At 35.8% G+C, this 19,220-nt stretch overlaps 2 protein-coding genes across 3 annotated transcripts in view; one reads left to right on the forward strand and one right to left on the reverse strand.

Annotated features, from left to right (window-relative positions):
* The first annotated feature begins 385 nt into the window (after positions 1-385).
* On the forward strand, positions 386-17,469 carry PP2D1 (protein phosphatase 2C like domain containing 1). Its single transcript, XM_026006433.2, has 3 exons — positions 386-414; positions 5,299-6,374; positions 16,682-17,469. The coding sequence occupies exons 1-3, from the start codon at positions 386-388 to the stop codon at positions 17,467-17,469; spliced, it is 1,893 nt and encodes a 630-aa protein (XP_025862218.2).
* Positions 17,470-17,666: 197 nt separating this feature from the next.
* The window catches only part of RAB5A (RAB5A, member RAS oncogene family), a 29,574-nt gene continuing 28,020 nt past the window's right edge, over positions 17,667-19,220 (reverse strand). For both annotated transcript variants that reach the window (XM_026006434.2, XM_072726748.1), the window contains one exon: positions 17,667-19,099. In XM_026006434.2, the coding sequence (XP_025862219.1) occupies positions 18,984-19,099 (116 nt within the window). In that variant the 3' untranslated portion in view covers positions 17,667-18,983. The remainder of the gene's footprint in view (positions 19,100-19,220) is intronic.

Genomic DNA, 19,220 nt, shown 5'->3' on the forward strand with positions numbered 1-19,220 from the left:
GATTTATAAGAAAAAAAACTTACTTGATAGTCACTCCTCTTATTTTGTAATCCTATTATGCAGGCACAAGACAGTATATTTAACGAATGATTCTTCTTTCAGAAATTTCAAGCACAATTTGTTACCACAGTTTGTGCCCTTACTGCTTCATAGTCCTTCAGAATCCTCGAGAGAGTTCTGACTGAGGTTCCAGGTGATGTAGTAAACATTCCACACAAAGGGGTCTACCATTACATCAGTGGGACCACCACCACCACTGCTGCCACCAATACCACCACCATCGTAACCACCTCCATTACATCCATCACCATCACTATCCAAAGTTGGAGGAACAGAGGCTGGGGAAAGGTGGTAAAGAGAGGAAAAAGGAAGGTAAAGATTCCAAATGAGCACAGAAATTAATAGTGCTTTCAGGTAAATTTTCCTTATTTCTATTGCATGGCAAAGAACATTTTTTTAAAATTCCAGTGTAATTAACATACAGTGTTACATTCGTTTCAGGTGTACAATATAGTGATTCAACAAATCTTTTTTTTTTTTTTTTTGGTAAAGACTTATGTATTTGAGAGAGAAAGAGAAAGTGAATGGGGGGAGGGGCAGAAGGAGAGGGGGAGGGAGAGGGAGAGAGAATCTCCAGCAGACAATGCAATGAGCACAGAGCCTGAAACAGGGCTTGATCTCATGACCCCAAGATGGTGACCTAAGCTGAAATCAAGAGTCAGATGCTTAACCGACTGCACCCAGGTGCCCCAGTGATTGAACAATTCTATACATTACTCAGAGCTCATCATGATAAATGTGCTCTTAATCTGCTTCACCTGTGTCCCCCATCCTCCCACCCACCACCCCTCTGGTAACTGTCAATTTGTTCTCTATAGTCAAGAGTCTGTTTGTTGGGTTTGTCTCTTTCTTTCCCCTTTGTTCATTTGCTTTGTATCTTAAATTCCACATAGAAGTGAAATGTCAGCTCTCTCTGACTTACTTCACTTACCATTATACTCTCCATATCCATCTATGTTGATACAAATAGCAAGATTTCATTCTTTTCTATGGCTGGATAATATTCCACTATGTGTATATATACCACCTCTTCTTTATCCACTCTTCTATCAGTGGACATTTGGGCTGCTTTTATAATTTGGCTATTGTAATGCTGTAATACACATAGATGTGCATGGATCCCTTTGAATTACTCTGTGTTTTTTTAATTCTTTGGGTGAATACTCATTAGTGTGATTACTAGATCATAGAGTAGGTCTATTTTTAATTTTTTAAAAATATTTTATTTATTTATTCATGAGAGACCCAGAGAGAGTGAGAGAGAGAGAGAGAGGCAGAGACACAAGCAGAGGGAGAAGCAGGCTCCATGCAAGGAGCCCAACGCAGGATTCATGCCCTGGTCCAGAATCATGCCCCGGGACAAAGGCAGGTGCTAAACTGCTGAGCCACCCAGGGATCCCCATATTTTTAATTTTTGAGGAATCTCCATACTGTTTTCCACAGAGGCTATACCAATTCACATTACCACCAACAGTGCACAAGTGTTCCTATTTCTTCACATCCTTGCCAACGCTTGTTTCTTGTGTTTTTGATTTTTAGCCATTCTGACAGGTGTGAGGTGATATCTATCTCATTGTGGTTTTGATTTGCATTTCCCTGATGAGCATTTTTTCATGTGTCTGTTGCCATCTGTAAGTCAATGAACAATTTTATCTGCAGTATTCTTTTTCCTCCACTTTCTTAGTTATCAGATGAAATCTTGGCTTCCTGTTAGACTATGTACATGGGGAAATGATATATTCTTCTGACTACCCTGTACAAAGGAGGGCTTCCATCCTTCTCTATACTCTTATTCTTTTTTTTAAAGATTTTATTTATTTATTTATTTATTTATTTATTTATTTATTTATTTATTATTTATTTATTTAACAGAGTGTATGCACACAAGCATCAGGAACAGCAGGAGGAGAGAGAGGGAGAAGCAGGCTCCCTGCTGAGAAGGGAGCCTGATGCAGGGCTTGATCCCAGGACCCCAGGATCATGACCTGAGATGAAGGTGGACACTTAACTGACTGAGCCACCCAGGTGCCCGTCTATACTCTTATTCCATTATATTTTTCATTTTAGTACTTACTCCATCTGGTATTATATGTTTACATGTTTCTTTTATTTATTGCCTTCATTTCAGAATATAAGCTTCATCACAGATCATGCCTGTTTTGGTCACTGCTGTATTCCCAGCAAATTAAACAGTACCTAGCATATTACAGAGACTCAAGTATTTGTTGATTGAATGAATAACACATTACATTCTAAGAATGGCTCCCTGTGAGAGAGAACTGTATTATGGCTGTTCTCTGTATAGAGAAAAATAAACTTCTGGTATAAAGGATTGACTGTAAGTTGAATCACAGTAGCAGGGTGCCTTAAATATTGTCCCAACAGTTCATCAAGCCTCAGGAAAACTGCAACCTTTACATGAACATGATCAAATAATAGCAAATAAAAATATTTGTTATACATTTTGGCAAGAAGAGCTTAATAGCTTTGCCAGTACTCATTTCTCCCCCTACTTCTCTGCTTGCCCCTCCATTTCCTTTGCTGGTCTTCTTCTTCTTTCTTCCTGCTAACCAGTCATTCCCTTGGATTTGCCTGGGACCCTCTTTTAGATCTTTCAACTGTGAGTTTTTGAAGTCGGCTTCTCAGGTGTCATGATGCCACTCCTATCTAGATAAGGGGTTAAGTCCCTGTGTGGGCACTGTCCTGGGCCTCATCTGACCTGTTTAATTCTTTGTATGAGCATATGAGGCTCTGCAAACTCCTCTCCTCAAAGCCTCCAGCCTTCTCTGTGTGTGCTGCTTCAGCATTATGCACAGTAGTTAGCCTTTTGTAGATATTGAAGAAGTGAATGGATGCTGATTAAATTTGTTGATGAGACTGAAGTATTTATCAGTGAAATTGATATAATTTTGGTATTTCATTTTAAATATTCCAGTAAAAATAAATAGAATGTAATAAAAAAATAAAATGGCTGAAGACAAAGATGAAACAAGAATGGAAAAATGTTGATAATGGTTGAAGCTGATGATGGGCATATGAGGGCTCATTATACTCTTCTATTTTTGTGTACTTTTAAGTTTTTCTGTTAAAAAAAAAACACAAAAATTTGTTGTTGAGGCAAAGCCAAGAAGGCCTACCAATATGCTAATAGTTTTAGAAGCATTTATGAAGTGGAAATTTGTAAATAAAATTTTACAATAGGAATGGGTAGCTATATTCACTACAGTTATGCCCTTTAAGGAATTAAATACAAATGAGGAAAGCAGCAAACATGTCAAACTTTTCAGAGCTTTGCTTAATTTTTAATTGTATTGCCACGTGTAAACCATATACGAAGGTTGCTAAAGCCTTTTGCCAATCACATGGTACACCATCTTATTCATCATTTACCACAGAAAGTTTTCCTCCCTAGAAATAGTATAACATATAGGATGAAAATTTTACTGGGAAGAATCTTAAAGATATTTGCCTATTTTTATAGTCATTGTATTACTTTACTTATGCATTCATTTTTAATTTACATGCGTTACTCATAATTGTGTTCCATTTTTTTAAGTCCTTACTTATTTAAGTAATCTCTACATCCAGCATGGGGCTTGAACTCATTACTTCAAGATCAAGAATCCCATGCTCCTCCAACTTAGCTAGGCACTCCTAAATTGTGTCTGATTTTATATATCCACTTTATTATTTGTTATACTAACAATTGTAGGGAAGCAATAATATAACAATTTACCACAACATTAATAAATACACATATCTCAATTCTGAAACACTGATTCAGATACTGCTATGGAAAAAAATCCTTTCCCAGCTCCTGGCTGGCATGCAATTCTTGATCTCAGGATTGTAAATTCAAGTCCCATATTGGGTGTAAAGATTACCTAAAAAAAAAACCTTTCCCATTGATTTACTGATTTTTTTTCTTTAATTAGTTTTATATAGAATATATTTTCCCATAAGTGTTATAATTTCATGTCTACATGTGATATGTTTCCATTTGGTACAGTTCTCAGCATCCTTTTTGCTTAGGGTAAAAAGGAGCAGGCACTTTTTAAGTGGCCCCTGTTGCCAATTGCTTCACCATTTATCTTCATTTGATGCTATAAATAATCCTACTTACTTACAGATAAGAAAGCAGATGCTCAGAGAAGCTTAATTTGTTAGTGAAGACAGACTTTTTTTTTTTAAGACATTTTTTTTTAATCCAAACTCTACATTGTTCATAGTATATTGTTTTGTGTCTCCATATTCAAACTTTCAGTATGAGGCCATGACTTAGTATTGAATAAAACTGGCAGATTCTAGGATGGTATGCAAATATGACTCATTTACATCTCAGAAAAGATGACATATATATTATGTATGTAAATATGTTTATGTAACCAATGTTAATATTATTAATATATTATTATATTACTGTAGGTAATTTTAGAGAGAGCACATGAGCAGGGGAAGGGGCTGAGGGGGAGGAAGTGGGAGAGAATCTTAACCAGACTCTGCACTGAGTGCAGAGCCTCATGCAGGGCTCAATCCCACCATCCTGAGATCGTGACAGGAGCCAAAACCAAGAGTTGGATGCTTAACTCACTGAGCCACCCAGGTGCCCTATTCATTTTCCTATGAACCTTTTAAATAGAACAGAAAAGTACCTTCACCAAGATAAAATGAAGTACACAAATAATTATGCTCAAATTTTAAATCAAATACCTAGGTCTCAAGCATGTATGTACTTTCACATGCCTGGGATACAATCTTGTGCTGATTTCTTTGAGTATTTATTCTTATATTTCTGGTTGACTTTGTAGAGTCTTTGCCTAATTTTATTCAGGGATACACAATTCAATCACCATTTTTTTTTAGTACTTCCTGTGTGTTTTTTTGGGGAATGACAGCATCAGAATATTCAATGGTAGGCCCACATTAAATTGTGAGGAACTAAAGCAAATTGCAAAGATAAAGACCTGCTTGAAAAGACTTTCAATGTATTGGGGCACATGGGAGGCTCAGTCAGGCACCAGACTCTGTTTCAGCTCAAGTCAGGATCTCATGGTTCTTGAGATCAAGCCCTGAGTTGGGCTCTGCATTCAGTGGGGAGTCTGCTTGAAGATTCCCTCCTTCTGCCCCTCCCTCCAGATGTTCACTCTTTCTATAATAAGTAAATATATCTATTAAAAAAAAAAAAAGACTTTCAATGTATCACCCCTGGCATGTAAATATCTTTTATCCTGTTTGCAGAGTGTTTTGGAAATCAAGGGAATGGAATGTGAGAAAATCAACACATGATTCAGATCAGGAGATCCCACTTTCCCTGAGAAGGAGGTACTTTAGAAGGAAGAAAACAAGATTATCAAGATACTCAAAATACTCTGAAGACCATGAGAAGCCGCAGTCCTGTGATCAAATGATTACATTTCCCTGTTCCATATGTAAGCATGAAATTGACCTACGTGAAACTTTCCTCCATAAAAAGCAACATATGGCTCTGGCCACCCTGGAGTTTCAATGGATGGGTGAAAAGAAACCAGCACTCCCAGTAATTACCATTCAGAGACAGTTTATAATCACTAAACTATTGTCATCTTCTTTATTCACTGAAAAAATCCTAGAGAGCATTAATTATGCTTTTGAGCTACTTTGGCAGAAACAAATACCAGCATACTATAAGATGATTGAGAACGTTCACAGGAGTTCCATATATTCTCAAACAATCTCTCATGTATTGATTAAAGGTGTAGCCATTTGTGAAGATGGAAATTCTGCATGGAAAGCTGACATGAATGATAAATTCACTGTGGTGGATAATTTTGGCAAAAAACCTGATGTGTGTTTTTTTGGTTTATTTGATGGACATCATGGTGCCTCAGCGGCAAACCTGACATCAGTGGAACTCCCAGTTTTATTTCTCCACCAGCTTTCCAGATTTGATCCTTCCTACCATATGACTTCTGAAGAGCAAAATGTAATCAAATCCTTTCTCACAGTATTTAGGGAAGAATACATAGCCAAAGAAGAACTTTTTTCCTCCATAAAGAAAAGGAGAAAAACGGGGAAATGTGAGTATGAGAACATACACAAAGCCTTTGCAAAAGCATTTTGGAGAATGGACAGGCTTTTACGTCTTGGAAGAAATGAAGTGTCCAGGGTTCGATGGAGTGGCTGTTCTGCAGTTACTTGTATATTGGAAGGCAATATTAAAACACCCTATACTAAGAAGAATTGGAGAATGAGTAATGATGATGGCTTGCCAAAGAATTCCCCTTCCCAGGTGATGCCACAAACAATTTCTGGAGTACTTCATGTTGCAAACACTGGTATGTACATTGAGTGGTGCTCATTACACCTTACATTTATTTTTTATTCCTTGCAGCAAAATTTCTCTTGCTTCCAGAACTATTTAGTGACCTATGATTTAGTGACTTAGTAATGCCTCAAAATTCCATTGACTAATTTAAGAAATGATCAACAACCACAGTTTAAATGCAGATTGCAGACCACAAAAATAATTGTAATTTTTTTTCACAAGGAGGAACATATAATTTGACCAAAACATTATTTTCTAAATGCGGTAGCAGTTCAGCTGTGGAGAAAGGCAAAGCATTTATTGCTTAGATCTAATGAAACAAAAAACATTTCCCATACTTCCCTTTTTCAGGAAAATGGAAAGTTCTTTGAGAATTGTTACAAGTCTGGTTGTTTAAACTGGTCAGTTATTCTAATAACACATTTTCAATAGATCACTTGGGCTCACAGGCCAAGTAGCATCCATTTACTTTTTTAGAGAAAATAGTTTGTGCCTCAAGTTTATAAGCATATATTCTATTCTCCAAAAATATAGCTGTATTTTTTATTATTTTTTTAAAGATATTTATTTATTTATTCATGAGAGACACAGAGAGGCAGAGACATCAGGCAGAGGGAGAAGCAGCCTCCATGCAGGGAGCCCAACATGGGACTCGATCCCAGGTCTCCACCTGGGCTGAAGGTGGCACTAAACCACTGAGCCACTGGGGCTGCCCTATAGCTATATTTTTAAAATTGTATTTCAAGAAGCAATTCTTTCAGTTAGTGCAAAAGTTCTAGCCTAGGAGCTTGACAAAATGGAAAGCCCATACGTAAAACATTCTTAGCAAAGTTAAGCTGAGTTCCATGGGATGCTTAATTGGGTTTCCACTATCCCTTTCATGAATAGTTATTATTAAGTAAAGTCTACCCCTAATGTGGGGCTCAAACTCACAACCCTGAGATCAAGAATTGCATGGTTTACTGACTGAACCAGTAGGGTGCCCCTGTGTAGAGTTATTAATAATAGTGTCCACTTATTTAATATTAAAATCTTAAAAAGTATAAAATATGTTCATGATACATTTATATATTGTAATATGATTGCCATTCAGGTGATAACTAGCACCTCTATCATGTTACATAATTATCATTTCTTTTTTTTTTAAGATTGTATTTATTTATTCATGAGAGACACAGAGAGACAGAGAGACACAGGCAGAGGGAGAAGCAGGCTCCATGCAGGGAGCTGGCCCATGTATTTGAGAATAGGGTCCCCAAGGTGGGACTCTATTCACCACCTGAGCTGAAGGCAGATGCTCAACCGCTGAGCCACCCAGGTGTCCTCATCATTTCTTTTTTAGTGGTTTAGACAATTAAATTCTAGTCTTGGCAAGCTTGATGATTATAATACAGTATTGTTCTCTATATTCTCTATATTGTGCATTAGATCTCTAGGACTTACTACTTGCTCCAAGTTTGGCTCCTTACACATTTGTTCTAATCCCTCACCCCTATATCTAAGGGTCATTACCCCACTTTTCCCGATGAGAAAATGGAAGCTGGGAGAGGTGAGATAATTTGTTCAAGGTCTCAGAGATAATAGGAATTGGAGCTGGAACTCAAGCCCACTATATCATGCTGCATCTGAAGGGAATTGCTTCCAAAACCTGAGGAGGCTGGCCCTCAGCAAGTGGGACCATGTATTTGAGAAAACCAGATAATCACAAAGACCACTATAACGTCAGGGTCCCTTGAAGGCAGCGTGTTTCTGGTCTAGCTCTGGTTCTGAGCTCAAGATGAGTACTCCAGATTAAGCAATGTAGAGAAGCCAAGTGCAATGCCACTTTCCTCAGAATTTTTGTAATTCTTTTTGTAATGAGGTTCCAGATGGCTAGAGCAGGTCTACTTCATGCACAGGTTTCAGATTTCATACCACTTTGGGAACCAAACCATATTCTTGGATGTGGGACCTCCATTAGAAAATGTCATTACACATCAGAGTTCCTGTAGAACTAAAGGAAAAATTATGAGACAGTGAATAACTAGATGCTATCATTAAATGTCTAATTTACGTGATTCACTACTTCCAGGATCACTGCTGTTTGGCTGGTTCTAATCTCCAGGTCAAACGTTTGTTGGATCTAATTTCCACGCTTACATAATTCTGTTAAATTGTTTTCATTTAGGCATCCTTCATTTTAATAAAAACAAATATGTAGGGAAAAGTTCCAACTTGTGAAAAGGAGATCATGATTGATGATACTAGAGTGCTCCTGAAAAAAAGCGATTTAAATGGGTTACAAAGAGTAAATTTTTTGCAGAAATTTTTCAAGAGCACATGTATTTTATAAAGCAAGACCTATATTTTTCCTGTATTTCCTGTACAAATTTATTTAAATCTGTGAAATACCAGTGTCATCACAACTTGGGAATTAAACAAAACAAACTCACTTTATAATGAAACATGAGTGCAATAATGAAGCCATTGAATAAATGTTGAATTTGTGCATGTGGAAAAAAATACTTCCAAAGTGACATTCTTGATTTTTTATTCTTAGTGCTTCCCATTTATATTGCATTTTATAATTTCTCTTGGTGCTCTCCTATTTTACTTCAATTGATCCTCATAGAATTAAAACATTAACAAATGTATTCATACAGAATATGTAATTATACTTTTTCCCTAGCATCAAATAAACCACAAATTTTACATTTCTAATCAACCACACTAGTTCTTCATAGATATAAGGGATTCTTATTTGATCCCTTTGTTTTCCCCATTGCTTTTATTTTTAATAGCTTTATTGAGATATAATTCAAAAGCACACAATTCACTCACATAAAGTGTACGTGGTTTTTAGTACATTCACAGATATGTGCAAGCATCATCAGTCAATTCTAGAACATTTTTGTCCTCTTGAAAAGAAACCCACTACCCTTTGGCAATCAGGTTGCTAACCTGCCATTTCTTCAGGTCTAAGCAATCACTAATCTACATTTTGTCTCTATACATTTCCCTATTCTGGGCACTTCCTATAAATGTACTTGTGTTCTTTTGTGCCTGTCTTCTTTCACTTCATATGTTTTTGAAGGTTCATCCATATTTTAACATGCATTAGTACTTCTTTCCTTTTGATTGCTGAATATTTCACTGTATAGTTATGCCACATGTTGTTTTTTCATTTATTCAGTTGAAAAACATTTGAGTTGTTTCTAGTTTTTGGCTATTATGAATAATGCAGGCATGGACATGGTGCATAAGTTTTTGTGTGGACATGTTTCACTACCTTGGGTATATACCCAGGAGTGGAATTGCTGGATCATAAGGTAATTCTATACTTAACCATTTGAAGCACTGCCCCATTTTCCAAAATGGCTTCACCATTTCACTATCCTGCCAGTAATATATGAGGGTTTTAATTTTTACACATTTTCCCAATGCTGTCTTTCTGACTTTAGCCACCTTCATAGCCACTATGACGTGGTATTGACTTGCACTTTTCTGTTGACTCATGATGTTGAATACCTCCTTAAGTGCTTATTAGTCATTTGAATATCTTCCTTTGAGAAATGTCTACTCAGATCTTTTGTCCATTAAGTTACTTGTCTATTGAGTTGCAAATTTCTTTTTATATTCTGGATACAAGTCCCTTATCAGATGATTAGGAAACATTTTAATTCCATGTTTTTTTTTCTCTTTCTTGTTATCTTTTGAAGCAAAAAATACTTTAATTTTAATGAAATCCAACTTAGCAACTGTTGTTTTGATGCTTGCACTTTTGGTATCAATTGAGGAGACCATTGCCTAATCCAAGGCCACAAAAACTTACACCAGTGTTTTGCTCTAAGAGATTTAGTTTTCTCTCTTACATTCAGGTCTATGATCCATTTTGAATTAATTTTGTATGTGTCATGGGGTAGGGGCCCAACCTCATTCTTTTTTATGTGGATACACAATTGTATATTATCATCTCTTTTACTACCTTCTTTTGAATTGATTTTATTCCTATCTATCTCATTTGTTAGGTTGTTAGCTATAACTGTTATTTTTTTTGTTATATTATTTTAGAAGTTTATAGTATACATCTTTAACTTCTCAGCTTATCTTCAAATGATATACCATATTGTATACAGAATAAAATCCTTACAACAGCACTTTTATTTCTTCTCTCCCAGACTTTATACTATTTGGTTCATATGTATATATGTGGTATTTATATATATGTGTATATATATGTTTATTATACAAGACTTTTTAAAACTTGTCTCTTTATATATAGTCATATCTAGGGGACATTGTGGGTTTGGTTCCAGACCACCACAATAAAGCAAATATTGTGATAAAGCAAGTCAAATGAATTTTTTTTTGTTTCCCAGTGCCTGTAAGTTATGATCACACTATAGTTTACTAAGTATAGAATACATTGTCTAAAAAGCCAATGTGCATACCTTAATGAAAAATATTTTACTGCTAAAAAATGCTAATCATCATCTGAGGTCTCAATAGTGAGTTGTTACCTTTTTGCTGGTGGAGGGTCTTGCCTTGACATTGATGGCTGCTGGCCCATCAGGGTGACAATTGCTGAGGTTTGGGGTAGCGATAGTAATTTCTTAAAATAAGACAACAAAGTTTGCTACATCATTTGGTTTTTCTTTCATGAATGATTTCTCTGTAGCATGTGATGATCATATTTTACCCACAGTAGGACTTCTTTCAAAATTGGGAGTAAATCCTCTCAAACCCTGACACTGCTTTATCAACTGAGTTTATATGATAATCTAAATCCTTTGTCATCATTTCAATGACCTTGACAGCATCTGCACCAAGACTAGATTCCATCTCAAGAGACCACTTTCTTTGCTCATCCATAAGAAGCAACTTGTCACCCATTAGTTTTTTCATGATTGTAGCAATTCAGTCATAGCTTGTCTCCACTAGTTCTCTTGAATTTCCATATTTGCAGTTACTTCCTACACTGGTCTTGAACCCCTCCATGAAGGTTGGAATCAACTTCCAAACTCATGTTAATGTTGTTATTTTGACCTCTGCCCATGAATCATGAATGTTCTTAATGGCATCTAGAATGGTGAATCCTTTCCAGGTTTCAACTTACTCTGCCCAGACCCATCAGAGGAAAAATTATCTATAGTAGCTATAACCTCATAAAAGTATTTCTTAGTAATGACTTGAAAGTCAAAATGACTCCTTGATCCATTGGGCTGCAGGATGGATGCTGAGTTAGCTGGCATGAAAACATCAATATTGCTGTGCATCATCAGAGCTCTTGGGTGACCATTGCATTGTCAATGACCAGTAATATTTTCAATCTTTTCCCCGAGCAGTAGGTCTCAATAGTGGGCTTAAAATATTCAATAAACTGTAAATAGATGCACTGTCATCCAGGCTTTGTTGCTCCATTCATAGAGCAAAGACAGAGTAGATTTCTTAAGATCATTCTCAAGGCCCCTAGGATTTCTGGAATGGTAAACAGGCATTTGTAAGTGAGCGGTTTAATGTATCTATCCCACTATCTTTAGGTCTAGATTGTACAAATTTTTTTTTAATTTATTTTTTATTTTTTTAGGTTTTAGAGAATGAGAGAGAACGCACGAAAGAGTAAGGGGAAAGGACAAAGGAGGACAAGATCAAGGGAGAATCTCAAGCAGACTGTGCTGAGTGCAGATTGATGTGGGGCTTGATCTCTAGACCCTGAGATCATGACCTGAGCCGAAACCAAGAGTCTGAGCCACCCAGGTGCTCCAGTACATATTTGTTCTTAATAATTCCTTTTAATGAGGCCCCAGAAACTACTTTTATACTAGTGATACCTTATAAAGTTGGTGAGCTTCATTCTTCTTGTGTATTAAAATATTTTAATATCCTTACCTCGAGGTTGTAAGGATTAGATAAAGGAATCACCTGGTAACCATGAGAAGAGGACAGGGGCTTGATGTGGGCAACAATTGAGGAACTGTGAATAGTAGAAAAGCATTGGGTAAAGCTATCACTGGTCTCCCGATGTAGAAGGAGCTCATGGGACACAAAACTAGGTCACTAAAACAAGTTTCTGATAATTACTTCCAGCCCCATCCTTTTTCTTTAAAACCTAATTCAATTCCAGAATCACCTTATTTTATGTAAAAAATAACAAAAAACATATTCTTAAATAACACCTTTTACATGCTTTACCTTCCCTTTCTCCTTTCTTTGGGGTATGTTGGTGAACTCATATATACAAATCTGATTCTGAAAACACTTTCAACAAATACTTGATAGACAGTTGTTACTGATATGTAAAGTATTGTTAGGCTCCAGATGTACAACGGTGAATTTGAGTTTCATGCTCATATAGCCCACAAAACGAACAAAGGTATCTTTTGAGTACTCAATGAAAACTAGCTCCCATCGGCAAGGCTCTCATGCCGATCATCAGTAGGAAGTCATAAACCTGGTGTCCATGCATACAAACAAATTCAGCCTTTTCTGCCAAAATGAGTCCTGCAGGCAAACTGGATATAGGTTGTTTCCCTGACCTAATTTATATACAGGTCTGTTATGCTTCCAATTTAGGTAGATCTCATTCATGTTTGAATTTCCAATTTGTTCATGCTCCTTTTCAGTTGCTTTTTCCTTCCCCAATAACGATTTATTTCCCAAAGTCTAAGTTATTGCTCCTTACTTCTTTAAGCCTATAAATCTACCACATAAGAATTACAAGTTTTGGGATGCCTGGGTAGCTCAGCAGTTGAGCACCTGCCTTTGACTCAGGGCGTGATCCCCGGATCCGGGATCGAGTCCCACATCAGGCTCCCTTGTGTGGAGCCTGCTTGTCCCTCTGCCAATGTCTCTGCTTTTCTGTGTCTCTCATGAATAAATAAATAAAATCTTTTTTAAAAAATTAAAAGTTTTTTTTTTTTTTTTTAGTGTGTCTGAAATCAAACATTTATAGCTTCATCTCTTTTTTGGATTGCCTCTTCTGGTTTCCCCTTCATGGAACCCAAAGGGGGGTAAAAAAAACCCTTCATCAAATTTCTTATTAAATTACCTTCTTAAATCTTCACAATAACCTTGACAAAAAATAACATTGCAGGTGGAAAACTGTAATTGGGGAAATAAAATGACTAAATGAAGGTCACATAAAGTTGGAATTAAAGCCCAAGTGTTTCCACTTCCCCAAGTTATTTCTTCCAAAGGAATTTTTTATTCCTGGGCGCTACATTTTTACTTCTGGGCACTCCTACATCCTAGGTATGTTTCCTTTTCCTTCCACCACATATTATTTTTCTTCTTTTCCTTCAGTTCTTTTTTAAACATTTCCTATTATTTTCAATAGTGAATGGCTATAGCTGGAAAAAAATCATGATTTCACCCATTCAGATCTAGAATTCCGTTTGTGATTCTAAGGTCACCTTGAAGTTTATAGGAGTACCCTTCATTTTCCTAAATTGAAGGTAACCGAGCGGGATCCCTGGGTGGCGCAGCGGTTTGGCGCCTTCCGTTGGCCCAGGGCGCAATCCTGGAGACCCGGGATCGAATCCCACGTCGGGCTCCCGGTGCATGGAGCCTGCTTCTCCTCCCTCTGCCTGTGTCTCTGCCTCTCTCTCTCTCTGTGACTATCATAAATAAAATAAAGTAAAATAAAATAAAAAAAAAAAAAAGATTTTGAAGGTAACCGAGCAATTGCAAGGAGGCAGTTGCATAATTGCTCTCTGCCTAAGGAACACTTTTGCCTGACTACACATGCCATCTTGAAAAGGCTTGAGTATCATCTCAAAGCAGTTTCTCTAATCCCCCTGTAACCCTCTTGCAGTAACCCTGTTCCACCTTTGTTCTGATAGTATTTGCTGAAGAGCACAATCTCTCCGAACTGCTGAAGCTGGTACCTTTGTCTAGAAATTTGAAATATTTATGCCCACATTCACTCACATAAACTTTTTTAAGGGTCTTCAGATCAGCTCACTGCCTATTCTCATTCCCTTCACACAGATGTTACAGAAACCTTTCTTTAAAGACAATCTTTAAATTGTCATGACAGGTTACTCTACCCTTTCAATTCTCCAAACACTTGAACATACAGTGTTATTTAAATCTTCCTCCAATTTCCCATTTTCCTTGGGACTTTTCATTATTCTTTCCTAGCTCTCAGCTTAATGTAGTCAACTGCTTTCAACAACCCAATTTGCAGCTGACAGCATATGCAACTGAGGCCCAGGAAATACAATTATTAACTCTGCACAATCTTTCTTCATTTGTTCCAACAGTACTCTCCAAGGCCTGAATCTTACGTATCCTCTACACTTCCTGGGCTATGCATGAATAGTTGAGATATAGCGGGTATTTCTTTACTTTTTCTTTCATGCACCATTCTTGTAGGAAAGAATGTGAATTATTCAGGAAGCACTATTTCCCTTTTCATTAGGATAAACTTTGTCAACCAGAAGTATTTACAGCAAGTAAATGGTAGAGTGAAAAGTGCAATCAGGATTTAATATCCCTTCAAGAAAGTTCTGTACTAAGCCCAAGGGATGTTCACAATAGTAAAATAAGCCAAAATGGCATTTCCTGTCCAGCACAGCAATTGGGGGGGGGGGGGGGGGGGAGGGCACCTAGTGCATAAGAATATGCTTACCAATCTCTGTAGAGGCAACTAAAAAATACCATTCTACTGTAACAACAATTATTTTCAAATCACACAACAGAGGAATAATACTTTTTCTTTTTGCTGAATGGACTTTGACTTGCCACATGCAAATAAAACATTTATGAAGTCAGTGGATTGACTCTTCTGAGCCAAATGTCTCCTGCATTTTCAAAGCAATGGTTACATTATTTTTTTGTTTATGTACAGACATTAATAGGAAATTTATAATTTAAAAGAGATATTGAATCACATATCCTCCTAATATAACAATTCGATTTACCCAGGTGGCATGTTCAGTATCAATCCATGCTGCTTTGCTGGAATAGTAACAATTTATAACTCAGCAAAAGTCAAGAATTTTACTTTTTCTTTCTGCAGAGTTTAAGTATAAAGCAGCAAAAAAGACAAGATAATACAAAATATTAATAACCAAACCCAGAGAAGTGAAAGAGGTCATGTAGTTTTCAGGACTATCACACAAGTCTCTGGTTTTAAAAACATTTTCCACATTATTTTTATAATTCCCATTATATAAATGAGCCAATAGGCTCAGCCTATGCCTGAACTAATTTTTCATTAATTTAAGCTCTTTCGGTCCAACCATACTAATTGCACAGACTATAGCCTTCTAAAATCTCAATTTCTTTACCTCAAAAACTGGGGATAGAATTGAACCTCTGTAGCAACAAAACTCAGATTCCAGGTATGGTATTATGATTGAAACCAGAGTATTCTAATGTAAATTCTGCATGATCCAAGGAATTTTAATTCTCAAAGGCACTGTAATATTCAAACATCTTTAACCTCATCTCAGAATAATTTATATACCCTTTTATAAATGATAAATGACTCCATATCAAGAAAAACTTATTGCTTATAAACTAAAAAATTCTGTGAATCGTTTTTTAATAACCAAAGAAAGTTTTGGTATTACAACTATCCCTCAATCTGTTCAGAATACTGTTTAGATTTTCTTAAGATTTCAACGAAGCACACATCACAGGTTCATATGAACCATGAACAAACTACAATCAACTTTTAAGATTTCAGTTTTCAATCAAAGGGTTTAATTTAATATTGGCTAGCTATTATCCATTTAACACATTAATAATACATATGGATTTTTCTTTACATGGCTAATCGATTTAATTTCTTTTTAACCACACAACATGAAACTATTAAGACTGACATTAACAGTGGCATTCTAATTTTTTTCATCACCCACACCTATATATATGTTCAGGTTTTAACTTTTACCAGTTACAAAACTATCAAACTCCACTTTAAAAAAAAAAATCAATGCTTTTTAATTAAAAAGGCATTTATTTAAACATTTAAAAAATGTCTGCCCTATGGAATATATGTTGGTCATAAAAAAGTTCAACTCTTGGCTGTATAAATATTCAGAAGCTGTTTCATAAAAAATTGATGGTTATTTTTTATTATTTGTAGTTTTAAGTTATTTTAATATTAAGTGCAGTATTTTGAACACTAAGTTACTTAAAAATGAGGGATAAACTGACCTCTCAGTCAAATCTTAATGACCATAAATCGCCCAATATTAATATTTCACACATGTAAAAAATATTTTAAAATGGCCTATTTATGCACTGAAACAGAATAAAGTTAAAAGCATACTTTGATACAATTGGTCACTAAATCTCTAAGATCAATTTTTTCTAATAATCTTCTAGGTAATGTACAAGCAGTCTTATGCAGAAATGGAAAAGGCTTTTGCATAACCAAAGAACACACTACGAGAAACATAACCGAAAGAAGAAGATTACTTAAGAATGGAGCAATAATTAGTTCAAATGAACCATATGGGCTCCTAGAAGGGCAAATAAAAACCACACGAGGACTTGGATTTCATGGAAATCTCAAACTGAAAAAATCCATTATCCCAGCACCTCAAACTATCTCTGTCCCTATAGATGACTTATGCCAATTCCTTATCTTAGCTACTAATGGACTCTGGGAAGTTTTGGATACAAAGGAAGTCACTGCACTGGCAATGACAATGTTTCAAGTATATAAAGACACCTACTATTCTATCACACAAAATCAATCTTTACCATCCAAAGAGCCTTTCCTAATCAATGAACTAAGCAATACTAAATCAGAAAGTAATATCCGTATATTGTTTCAGTATAAATCTGAATCTACAGAATGTGTGCCAACTATAAATACAAAAGAAAATTTGTTTGATTCAAAATATTCTAACCCTAAAAATGCACAAACATTTCCATCAGAAATGACTAATCATCATCTATACAGTGAGAAAGAAAGAAATGGACCAACCAGTGTAGATGTGTCAAAAAATTCAAGTGAAAAAGAATCATGCATTAAAAATTTCTATGAAGGTGCAGCCAAGTATATTAGCCATGAACTTGTAAGTGCGGCTTTAGTGGCTGGATCCAGAGACAACATTACAGTCATGGTAATACTTCTCAAGGGAAGTGAGTATCAGTTTCTGACATAAAAAGATAAATTTCTGATTATCGAAGAGTACAAAAATGTAAAGACAGTTCTTCAAAGAACCAGATATTAGGATAATACATCAATACCACACAAATTTTAAAGAACATATTAAGGAAACTATAAAAGCATTATTTTAGGTTACATGATACTATTTATATATGTTCACTGTTCCATGCCAAGAAAGAGAAAAACCAGTACTTGCTTTTTATACCACTTTATTCCAACCTGAGCACCTCAATATAAAACTAAACACTGGTGAACTGTTTTCCTTACTAATTCTGAATTACTGTAAATGTACAAGTTCTGCTAGCAGTTCAACACTTAAATAGATTAAATCATCTCTGACACATGGTAGATTTCATATAATGAAAATACCTAAAACAATTAGTGCAATATACTGAACTGATCAAAATAAAATGAACTCTGAAAAACAAGGCTGCAAGACTGTTACTAACATACTGCAATAGTTATGTTACAAATTACTGGTACATTGTTTATTATGGTTCTAGCCATGTAGGAACAACTGAAGCCCCTTCCTTTCAAAGGGAGAGAAAAGGAAAAATTAGCTGTTTTAGTAACTGTACATTTTGTATACTTTTAAGCAACTCTTAAATATTACAGGAAATTAATAAACATATATGGAGACTACAGTGCAGTACTCTATTTACAGTACAGCTGAAAATTGAATTTAAAATAATCAAGTTTGAATGTACATAATTGTTAGTGCATTGACTATATTATGTCCAAAGGGAACAAAGGCCCCCTCCCTGCCCCCAAACAACAAAACCTATGTAATGGCCAGCAGTGATTAAACAGAAATCACAGACACCTGGTTTGTTTCATTTCTGTTGAAGAGCTCACATGTTTGAAGGGAACACTATCAAGATGCATTCAATTTTCATATTCCTAAAACAAGATGAGGTTACGTTTGACCTTTTTTTAACCCACTAAAAATACCAAGACTGGCTATAATTTAGATGCCACTAATGTTTGTGTTTTTCCCCCTGAAGATGTGGGACTGTTTTCTTGTGGCTAATCTGTTAAAATGTGGAATGTACATTTTAAATATGCATACTAAGAGAAATTACCAGTTTCCTGAATACTGTAGCTAAGCATAAATATCTTTAGAACTTCCTTCTAAAAAAAGAATGCTTTTGAAAAGCCCAAATTAATAAGTTCCAAATCTTTTACATAGAAGTGGCTGGTTAACTGTGGGTTTACATCATTTGTCTCTATCCCTGGTGATGAGAAATGATTCCCCTAACCGTCCAAGGAAACAAGCGTACACACACAGCTCTCATTCCCCCCTTCTACTTCTGAAATATTAGTCAGAGGGTCACATGCATGTTATTAAAAATTAAGTTCAAAACACTTAAAATAATTCTGTATTAGAAACTTGACTCTATCGTAAGTCTCTTCTTTTTGGAAGTCATACTGGGCTGGTTAAATGCGCCAATTCCACTGTCATTAACATTTAGGAAGCAGAAGAATATTCCAGAAGTTCAAACTGGAGGTTTAGTTACTACAACACTGACTCCTGGTTGGCTGCGTGGGTTCAGTAAGGTCTACTCCTCTTCCTCTGGCAGAATTTGCTCCTGGATTCTGTGGTTCGTTCTTTGGCAACTTTTTAGCTGAGAGATAAATTATCAAAATAAACGCAATTAGTGGATTCATATTAGAATTACTTTCATCTGCTTAATCTTTTTTTTTCCAGCTAGGTTGACCCAAACTATCACATAGCTGTATGTTCAT

Source organism: Vulpes vulpes, chromosome 11 (genome assembly GCF_048418805.1).
Source record: "Vulpes vulpes isolate BD-2025 chromosome 11, VulVul3, whole genome shotgun sequence".
NCBI classification, from domain to species: Eukaryota; Metazoa; Chordata; class Mammalia; order Carnivora; family Canidae; genus Vulpes; species Vulpes vulpes.

Bases quoted from the DNA above. Each gene is read 5' to 3' on its own strand.
- PP2D1 (XM_026006433.2), top strand. From the start codon at position 386: ATGAGCACAGAAATTAATAGTGCTTTCAG. The intron at 415-5,298 runs GTAAATTTTCCT...TCCTGTTTGCAG, and splicing joins GAAATTAATAGTGCTTTCAG to AGTGTTTTGGAAATCAAGGG. The intron at 6,375-16,681 runs GTATGTACATTG...ATAATCTTCTAG, and splicing joins ACTTCATGTTGCAAACACTG to GTAATGTACAAGCAGTCTTA.